The 10,718-nt window shown below is 44.5% G+C and overlaps 1 protein-coding gene across 1 annotated transcript; it reads left to right on the top strand.

Annotated features, from left to right (window-relative positions):
* The first annotated feature begins 1,933 nt into the window (after positions 1-1,933).
* LOC143281444 (steryl-sulfatase-like) lies at positions 1,934-6,204 on the top strand. Its single transcript, XM_076586655.1, has 6 exons — positions 1,934-2,216; positions 2,633-2,755; positions 3,240-3,582; positions 3,998-4,362; positions 4,982-5,269; positions 5,873-6,204. Exons 1-6 carry the CDS (start codon positions 1,934-1,936, stop codon positions 6,202-6,204), a joined length of 1,734 nt encoding a protein of 577 aa, XP_076442770.1.
* Positions 6,205-10,718: the final 4,514 nt, after the last annotated feature.

Raw genomic sequence — 10,718 nt, 5'->3', positions numbered from 1 at the left:
AGAAATGTCCAAGATAAGATTTAGGGAGCTTAATCAATATGTCTACTCTAATGAATTTTCAAAACTAAGTAAACATTTAATTTTAAACAATATATCCATGAAAATACTGCAGACATGCTTATTTGCTTATGATGTTAATGCTTGACTGATCTTGGCTGTTTTACAGTGGATGCAGTGCAGTGTGTCCTAAAACAGCTTTAAGTATTTCACACACACACACACACACACACACACACACACGCACACACACACACACACACACACACACCTACCTCATCCTGTCATCCCTCTTTTGCCTCAGCCTCTCTCTCTCTCACTCAACACACACACACACACACACACACACACACACACACACACAGCTGTGCATATTTTTGATAATCATTATTATCACTTTTATGTCAAAGGAGAGAGGATGGGGCGGTAAATTAAGACTTTTACATCCCCCAAGATAGAGGTACAGTTTGTGGTAAAACCAAAGCAAAACTGTCCATTTTGACAGGGATTCATCAGTCAGTCTTTAGAACTCCCTGGTGAAATGGGCTTTAGTTTGAAGATAATGTTGAGCAAATTTATTACCATTTTAACCCCCTCCTTACTTTGAACACCAATCCCTGACTGTTAATTGTATTGTAGCATTAATGACTAAAGTTAGAACAATTATTGTTCCAAAGATTCCCTTTAAATACTACTCAGCTACACCAAGTGTGTTTGTGTGCCTGTATGAGACAGACACAGAGAGAGAGAGAGAGAGAGAGTGTGTGTGTGTGTGTGTGTAAGGTATATATATATATATTTTTTTTTTTAATTGATATTTGCAATGTGTATTTTTATATCCAAAAACCGGAAAACGGCCTATCGTGAAGTTGTGATATGGGCCAGGAGCCGATTCTTTCCTGCATTTAGCTATTGCTTCGTTTAGATCATCTATTGTCAAGTCATCATCAGGTCCAGTCTGCATAAGGGTTTGGTTTAACTCCTCAACATATTTCTTTTTCTCATCTAAGTTTCTTTGATCGCTCTGTTGTATGAAACGTTTGAGCAGGGCGGATCCTTTTTCTTCGTTTGTCTTAATTAAGCTTGGTTCCGTCAGTGTCTAACATGTCTGGGGTTGTTGTGCACGTTTTCCCTTCCATGCGACGATAAAATTGCCAGAACACTGTCAATGTTGTGTCATAACTGAGTGCCTCGCAAAACTGTTTGAGGAAAGAGGAAGAAGAAGAGGAAACAAAAACCCTGAATTAAACCTTAATGTCTTGGTACATTTCAAAGCACCTGTGCACGTGTGTGTTTGCGTGTGTGCGTGCGTGCGTGAGCGTGTGTATGTGTGTGTGTGTCCGTGTGTCTGTGCATGCGTGTGCACCGGGAAATAGCGACAGAGAACAAGAGATACAAATGCTGGCTGTACCGAGAACGTGGCCATACTGTGAAGGTAATGACATTACACCTGTCTCCCCGTGAGAACGTATATTTCTTGGGCATTTCAGTCTGTAACAATGTATTGCCACTGCATATATACTTTGTCATAAGGATAAAAACACGTTGATATGTCCTGCAAATACTAACTCAATGTGTGCGCAACGAACTGTCATAAATCGATCCATATATCTGTTTCGTTTTGTTCTATTTAAAACATCACGACTGGTTTCAATCACTAAATTAAGGAGAAGATACACATGAGCGTAACAGCTATTTAACGAAAGTTGGACCTTTCACTTTTCCACAGTAGATTGGAGACACAGCACACTTGTTAACAGATCAAAATTATACCTACTGGCTGTCAAGTGCGACGCTCTCAGTGGTTCAATAATATAGTAAATCGGTGAGGTCTGAAACGGACAACAGACATTGTCTTGCTGGTATATTTCACTATCGAACAGTTTGACGGAAAGTTAACCAGTCAAGCATTCAGCATCCATCCCCGATACAAACCATGGGACCAAAGAAGCATCTGTTACTGGTAGCTATATTTGTCAAGACAGTTCTTGTCAGAGCTACTTCTCTGAACGAAGCTGCCAGACCCAACGTGGTCTTAATCGTGGCCGATGACCTTGGCTACGGTGACCTTGGATGCTTTGGCAACACTACCATCCGGACCCCTCACCTGGACAGACTGGCTGCTGAGGGGGTGAAGCTGACTCACAACGTGGCTGCCGCTTCCATATGTACCCCCAGTAGAGCAGCGTTTTTGACTGGCAGATATTCCATCAGATCTGGTAAGTCTTCGTTACATGAAGCATGACGGTCAGTCTACTGTTCGGTTTCTGTTTCTTTGTGTGTGTTTTTTCCATTCCATGATTTGTAGGCAGATGATTGCCAACAGGAAAACAAACAACAATATATTAGGGTGAAATTGGTGGGAGAACGTGTGAATGGAAGGTTTTTTGGCTGTTTTTTTAAAGATGAGCAGTCAGAGTGCTTATAGCATCACACACACACATATATATATATATGTATATGTATACACACACACACACACACACACACACACACAAATATATATATATATATATATATATATATATATATATATTATGTGTGTGCGTGTTCTTGGCAGTGGATACAAGCACAGACACACATACACACAGAGAGACCTTTCAGATAAACGAAAACCATTCTTCTTTGTCAACAGGGATGATAGCATCACATCATATCAGAGCGTTTATCTTCACGGCAGCATCATGTGGCCTCCCAGCCAGTGAAGTTACCATTGGAGAGGTGGCCAAGAAAGCTGGGTACCGCACTGCTTTTCTGGGTACGTTCTCATCCCCCACCCTTCACACGTATTCACTGCTTCACGCATTTTTTGTCGACTTGCTCACTATCGTTAAAAGAAAGCACGATTGATAAGAAATGGTTGTGTGTAAACTGACACTGCACACGGAATAGCAAAACATTTAAGTCACTGAATGTATGGGTCACCAAACAACACCATACCATACAATCGCAAGGAAAGTTATGAACAAGAATTGTTCAGATCATATTCAGCGAGAAAGACCAGCAAAGATATGTAATCAATTATAGAAGTCACCATTGCATAGTTTGTTGTTGTTGTTTTGATAGTAGGTCTTTCCACTGAAGAAGTTTCATATGTGTGCGAGGGAGAGAGAGAGAAAAAAAAGAGAGAGGGGGAGACAGACAGACAGACAGACAGACAGGCAGACAGACAGATAGAGACAGACAGACGGACAAGGAAGATACAGAATGAAATAACTGTATTTACTCTGTTCCCCCCCCAGGTAAATGGCATCAAGGTTGGAGCGTGGACCGCTCAGACCCCAACCACCCCCACCCCTTGAACCAAGGCTTCGACTACTTCTACGGCGTCCCTCTCACCAATATTCCAGACTTCGGTGATTCGAGTACCTCTTATAAGTCCATTTCAGTGCATCTTCTGCCCAACTTGCCATTCCAGATTGTCCTTTCCTTCCTCTTTGTGCTGCTGACCACCATCTACCTGGTTCGCAGGCACCACCTTCATCTGTGGTCTGCAGTTCTGCTGCTGTCCGCTGCTTGTCTGCTGACTGGAACTGCCCTTTTTTCATTCTACTACATGAAACTGCTCAATTCTTTCATGTTCAGGTACTGATTTTTTTTCTTCGTCTTTTTCCTCCTAAGTCAGTTTTCAGTTTCAGTATCAGTAGCTCAAGGAGGCGTCACTGCTTTCGGACAAATCCATATACGCTACACCACATCTGCTAAGCAGATGCCTGACCAGCGGCGTAGCCCAACGCGCTTAGTCAGGCCTTGAGAAGTAAGTCAGTACTTTTGTATTTGATATCTGATTTATCGTGTGTGTGTGTGTGTGTGTGCGCGCGCGCGCGCGCGTGCATATGCAAGGTGTCGGGAATATATTTTTTAAGCCTGCCTGTTGCCTGTCATATAAACTGAGTGTGCATGGGAGAAAGCCGTACATGTACATAATTCATAGTCCTCAGTTAGTGAATAAACAACACACCAGAAGATAACAGAAACTCGTCCATTCTGATTCACTCAGAAACTATGACATCGTGGAGCAACCTATTCACCTCCCAAGTGTGACCCGGAAACTGGTGAAAGAGGGTGAAGAATTCCTGCAGGCTCGCCACGCAGACCACGCCCCTTTTCTCCTGCTGGTCTCCTGGTTACACGTGCACACGGCCCTAGCCACTGCCCCAGAGTTCAGAGGTCAGTCAGCGCACGGACCGTACGGAGATGCTGTGGAGGAGATGGACTGGGGAGTGGGTCAGCTGATGGAGATGTTGGAGCGGTTGGGGATGGTGGACAACACGCTGGTCTACTTCACCTCGGACCACGGGGCACTTCCCCAAGCTCGAGATCTGACGGGAAGGGTGACTGGAGGCTTCAATGGTCTGTTCAACGGTAAGGTGGCAGGCAGTTCAGTCCATTGTCACATTGTGTTCATCTGACCACATACTTTGATTCACCGAACACCCGCTCTCTGATTTTATCCGTTTTTCTCTCTCTTGTGTGAACACGCATTTGTGTGTGAGTGCATGTTTGTGCGTCTTTGTTCATTTACATGTGGCATATGAATGTTTGGTGTGTATGAGCTTGTGTGTACGTGTGTGAGTGTGAAAACAGATAGTGAAATCGTGCATGTGTGTGTGTGTGTGTGTGCGCGCACGCGCGTGTGTGTGGTGTGTGTGTGTGTGAGAGAGAGAGAGAGAGAGAGGGGAGTGGACAGACGGGGTCATATTTCATTTATTGGCTTCCTTTTCACTGATGTAGTCACAAGATCTTAGCAAAAATAACACTGTATCAGCAAGTAGCTTATACAATCACTTCAAGTCGCGAGTCGCGATCCTTGATTAAAAGATGTGGGAATGTACCACGTACATCTTTGTGGACTGACACTCTTCCTTCAAATTCGTTTACATGACCAGTTCCAGATATCGACTGTAACTTGAATATAACAGTTTTAACGAGCATGGGTCAATTATTGTAAAATCTGTTCAAAACTATTTTTTCTCACTCACAGGTGGCAAGGGAGACGGGTCAACGGAAGGGTCATTCCGAGTTCCTGGCATTGTCCGGTGGCCCGGCCACGTGCCTGCAGGGGTGGTTGTGAGGGAACCGGTCAGCTTGATGGACGTCTTGCCCACCGTGGCGGAGCTGCTCAATGTCAGTGACGTCACTGTTGGTCACGTGGTGGACGGGGTCTCCATGGTACCGCTACTGAGAGGGGAGGAGAGGGTGTCGCCTCACGAGTTCCTGTTCCACTACTGTCAGGACAGCGTGCATGCTGTCACGTATCGCCCTCGTTTAGGTGTGTGGGTGTTTCACTTCCACTTGCTTCTGTTTTTTGGGGGTCTTTTTCCTGCTTTTCCGGCTTTTTTTTCTACACTGATAAACAACATCAAAAATCAAAAGTCCCAAACATGCATTCCTTTTCTGACAGCACAGGCGCATGTATTGGAGATGCATACTCATGCTTTTCCTGAGAAAACATTAACACACAGTTTTGACTTCAGTATAGCATTGCATTAATAAACATAGGCCAGTTTGTGTTTTCATGACTGAGACGGCACAATGTAACTAAAATGCAACAGTGCAGGGTCTCCTCAGGTGTATGGCCTCGTGACGGCCTATCATTGATAGACCATTTTAGTCTGCTGGGATTGGAACTGCGACATAGCAATACGAGGGCGGAATGAGCTTGAGGGCAATGCTACAAAAACTGCGCGCGCTGAAATTGGGGTGGTAGGAAGATGAAAAATGAGTTTGCGTTTGATACATGGGCGCATGACTATAATCGAAGTTGTGCTCTTTCAAGCAGTCAATATATATGTACAATTCAAGACGATTACGACTATTCCATGTTTAATGGACAATTGAAGTTGTATCATCTTGTATCGTGTATTCCTTACAGGGACCTCACTGTGGAAACTGATGTTCCGAGAACCAGACCCGAACACAAAAGACTTCACCGCTAAGTGCAACGAGGCCATCCACCTGGACCCCCCCACACTGTACGACCTGAGCGCTGACCCCACCGCCAGCTCCCCAGTCCCTGCTGAAGAACACCCCCAGGTGGTGTCCGCCATCCTGAAGGCTGTGAGGCAGCACCAGGACAGTGTCCAGGAGGTCCCGTCCCAGTTCGCCTGGTGGAGAATGATGTGGCAGCCCTGGAACCAACCCTGCTGCAACTTCCCAAAGTGTGCTTGTGAGGACGAGAAATTCAAAGGACTTTTTACAGACTAATTCCGCAGGCCCAGTGCGGTTGACTGAGAAAGGAACTCCTCTCTCTCTCTCTCTCTCTCTCTCTCTTGTTGTGTGTGTGTGTGTGTGTGTGTGTGTGTGTGTGTGTGTGTGGAGAGAGGAATTTTGTCTAATGTCCCGTCAAAAGTAGTGGTGATTGTAGACATTTTTGTAAAATTGTTAATTTTCACATTTGAATATTGTTTCAAAAAGCGTGCAAAAGGAACTGTGTCAAATCGAACTGCATCCTAATTTTCGCCGAAGCAGGATTTGTTTTGTGAACCACATATGGTTTTCTAAACAAAGATGATTTATTTTGAAATGGTGAATAAAATCAGTTTCACACGGTTTACCTAATTCTGCGTATGTAAGCTTGCGTACCGTGTATGTACGCGCACGCGCGCGCGCCGTGTGTGTGTATCCGCTTCAGTGTCCGTATCTATCACAGTGTGTGTGTGTGTGTGTGTGTGTGTGTGTGTGTGTGTGTGTGTGTGTGTGTGTGTGTGTGTGTGTGTGTGCACGTGTTCTTTCATTGAGGTCTGTATATATGTCAGCATGAGCGCAGGTGTGAGTGAGTGTGTCTTTGAAAACAAGGCTGGAGGAAACATGTCACACCTATTGACAAACTGAAACCCAGTAAGAATCCCATATCAACCTTCATGACATGTTCACACTCTTACTGTCTAGCGTGGTATTGCCTGCACGAACACACACACTGACACACCTATCTCCTCACCCACACAACACACAGGATCGGCACATCCGCGCGCGCACAAACACACACACACGCGCGCGCGCACGGACACACCGTCGCACAAACATTCGTGAAAGTCCTATTCAGCGTAGCATCCCAATTTCGCGAAGGCCATGCACAGTAAATTCGGTTCCTCCCCCCCCCCCCCCCCCAACTCATCCCCCCCCCCGCTCCCCCCCTCCCTTCCCCCACTAGCAGTCCTCAGTCTTCGTCTGCAATCACTCTTAGTTGAAAGATGGGGAGAAACACACACACACACACACACACACACATATGTATATATATATATATATATGTATATATATATATATATATTCGGGGCAAGAGCCCCCACCCCCACCCCCACACACCTTAAGCGAGAAGTCCGATTTCTCGTCTCGTTGAAGCCACAACACTTCGTAGCCAAGTGTAATCGATAGAGGCCCAACCACGCTTCAACATATCCCAAGTAATCGAAAATTGAAACAAACAATTATACGTAAGAGGTAATCAACTAAAAAAAAAAAAAAATTTTTTTTTACGTGGGACAAACGCCCTCGTATGAGGGCAAAGCGCCTATGGGCGTTTTGCCCCCACCTTTCGGGCGTTTCGCCCTTCGATCTAATTACAAACTTGATACTCAAATAGGTATAAATCACGTTGCATTTAGATTATAACTGGCCTACTACCTTAAATTGGCAATGCTTGTAGCTTTATTCATTACTCCCTCTCTCTCTCTCATCACTGTCACACAGCCTTAATTCTTTCAGCTTATCACTCCACCTCCAGTAACCACATAAGCACGCTCTTTGTCTGGACAATTATATCATAATCACGCCAAAAGCAAATTCTGCAATAAAGATAATCAATAAAACTGGTTGCAAACATCCCCCTCCCTCTCTGTCTATCTGCCTTTCTGTGTGCAAGCTTGACAATCCAGGTTTGCAAATCAATCAGTGTCACGAGAATCGCATTTAGGGCATACAAACTGCTCATTGGAGGCACATATTTTGCTGCACCCACACCTCACGAGGAATAGTGCGACTGTATGGCTGAGGAGAGTAAGTATAAGCTTATATCACAGATTGACATAAGTTTACAGTTGGACCAACAGTAAAGTGAGAGAAGTATTATCAATGGTTTCTCCAATACAATGGGAAATCACTTACAGCTTAGTCTTTTTTGAAGGACTATGACTCTCAAACTAGGAGGCAAAATTACACTGGCTCTTAGTGCAGTAGCCTTTGGGGCTAGTTGGCCTTTGGGAACCATCCAAACGCCGACTGTCCTAAACCCCTTTTGGCCGAGAGAGTGGGGATGTAACTTGGGCAAGACACTCTCCACTATAATAAAGTGCTAGCCTAGATAGTCGTGACAGCTATTTCCTCTTCTGCAGTTCTGATGGTCATAGTTGAAAACGACTGACTATCATACATGGCTGACGACATAACAGAACCAATCCTCTTCTTCCTCGTTCATCTTTTCCAGTTTTCTTTTGGCGGTTCTTCAAGAATTCTTTCTTGTCTCAACTGTGCTGCTCTGCTGCTTAGGTGACATTTATTTCTTGGAAGAAGTCTTCTTTGCTGAATGAGCTGCAGTGTCATCTACATGCATTCACCAGACAGTTTCAGGTCAAGACTGGTATCAGACAAAACTGCCTGTTTTTGTTTTTATTCCTACTTGTCATTGATTGTATTCTGAAAACATTAACAGAACAGAGAAGAAATAATGGACACTATGGAACCAGATGGGTGACCTGGACTTTGCGAATGATCTTTCCCTACTGTCCCATAACAAACAGGAGTAGCGGACACCGCATCACCTCAAGTAGGCTTCAACATCTACAGGAACAAGACCAAGATCATGAGAACAAATGCAACCAGTGCTGAGCCAGTCACACTCGAAAGCAAGCTACTGGATGAGGTGAAATCATTCACTTATCTTGGGAGCACCGTCAACAAGCTGGACGACGCAGATGCAGATGTCAAAGCAAGCATTGTCTAGGCCAGAGCAGCCTTACTACAGCTCATGAACATCTGGAGCTCCAGAGTGCTGTACAAATAAACTAAAAATTCGGTTTCTCAATTCCAACGTGAAGTATGTGCTGTTGTGTGGTGGTGGGTGATGGAGGATGAAAAAAGACAACATTTAAAAAAGTACCAATGTTCATCAACAGCTGTCTGAGAAGAATCCTCCAGATCCACTGGCAACACAGGATCAGCAACGTCGACCTATGGAAGAAGACACTCTTGTCAGCTGAAAGGAATTGACGATGGATCAGGCAAACGCTACGACTAAACTCATCGTAAAGCATCACCAGACAGACCTGACATGGAACCGCCGATGGAAGAAAAAGATATGCTGACCGAGAAACACTTGACGAAGACACCTCCAGGCAGACACCAAGAAGATAGGCCTTAACTCGAGCCAGACAGAGGCAAGGACACAGCCAGGATAGGGAATTGTGGAGGTCTGTTGTTGGCGGCCTATACCCCAGAAGAGATGAAAGGCCTTAGTAAGTCATCTTTGCCTGTTTCTCGAGAATGCTTGCTTTGTATGGTGGAAGTGTTATGATGGTCTCTGATTCTGACTTTTTGTATATATACTGACCGTTTGAATGCCACTGAGTTCTTTTTAGAGGAAGAATGGTCCTGATCTGCTGACTGGAACCCAATGAAAGCCCAGATGCTACATGTTGTTATGGAAATGGGCAGCCATTGTTGATTGTTCTGAAGGCTGTGTATCTGCACGCAACCCCCCCCCCTCCCGCCTCTTCAGTCTCTCTCTCGGCACACACGCACGCATGCATGAATGTACTTCAGTTGCCTTACGGTGCGATAAACTACCTTTGAACAGCTTAGCTCGCGTTGGGAAACTAATGGTGAACCCATTCTTTGTCCATTGTGACAGCGAGATGCGATGAGACGTATGCCTTTTTTGTCCGCCCAAGATGCACACCGTCTCTCAGTTGACTGACTGTACTTGAAAAATGTATGTTACCCTGTCATTTCAGATTCCCTTCAAATTATCAGATCCAGTCACGGCGGCTCTGCTCAAACTCATCGGATGGTAGGATTATTAAATTAGGAATTTATATAACGGAATGCTTAAAGATCGTACTAGTAACCGTGCGTAACTGCAAGGTTACCTCTCAGCAATAAACCGAAGGACGTATGTATAGTGCGTAGTTGAATATTAAAAACAATGAATACCCTGTTGTTAAAAAAAAAAGTGCTATCGTCTACCCCTTTGTTCAAGTGGGTCTTATGGCATGTAACTGAATATATATATATATATATATATATATATATATTGTATGCGTGAATGCACAAGTACGTGACAGCAGTGCTGCTTTAAACTATCAGGAAAAACACTTCAAGAAGTCAGAGAGAAGTACAAATAAAGACAATCTTTTCCAAATCACAGGGAGCAAAACGCCCAGTGAAGGGGCGAAACTGAGGGCCACTGGAAGGCGTCTTGCCCCAACACCTTATGGGCGTTTTGCCCCAGTTTGAGAAAACTTAGATGAAAGAATTTCCAGGAAAAAGCAAAGAGATAAATCGGTTTCAACGCTACGATTCAACGGCTGACACATACCCTTTACAATGATAACAATGTTATCGAATATATATACATATATATATATATAGAGAGAGAGAGAGAGAGTAACGCGCGCGCACACATGCAGAACAAATTCTGTGTGTGCCAGGACAGACGAGGAACCGCTCTTCGACCATGCTCATGCGCGAATATTAATTTACTTCCGATGAGATCACTGCTCGCC

This window comes from Babylonia areolata, chromosome 4 (genome assembly GCF_041734735.1).
Source record: "Babylonia areolata isolate BAREFJ2019XMU chromosome 4, ASM4173473v1, whole genome shotgun sequence".
NCBI lineage: Eukaryota > Metazoa > Mollusca > Gastropoda > Neogastropoda > Buccinidae > Babylonia > Babylonia areolata.
Note: the sequence above shows the minus strand (reverse complement) of the source record. Positions and strands in the feature narration are given on the sequence as shown.

Bases quoted from the DNA above. Each gene is read 5' to 3' on its own strand.
- LOC143281444 (XM_076586655.1), top strand. From the start codon at position 1,934: ATGGGACCAAAGAAGCATCTGTTACTGGTAGCTATATTTGTCAAGACA. The intron at 2,217-2,632 runs GTAAGTCTTCGT...CTTTGTCAACAG, and splicing joins CAGATATTCCATCAGATCTG to GGATGATAGCATCACATCAT. The intron at 2,756-3,239 runs GTACGTTCTCAT...TTCCCCCCCCAG, and splicing joins GTACCGCACTGCTTTTCTGG to GTAAATGGCATCAAGGTTGG.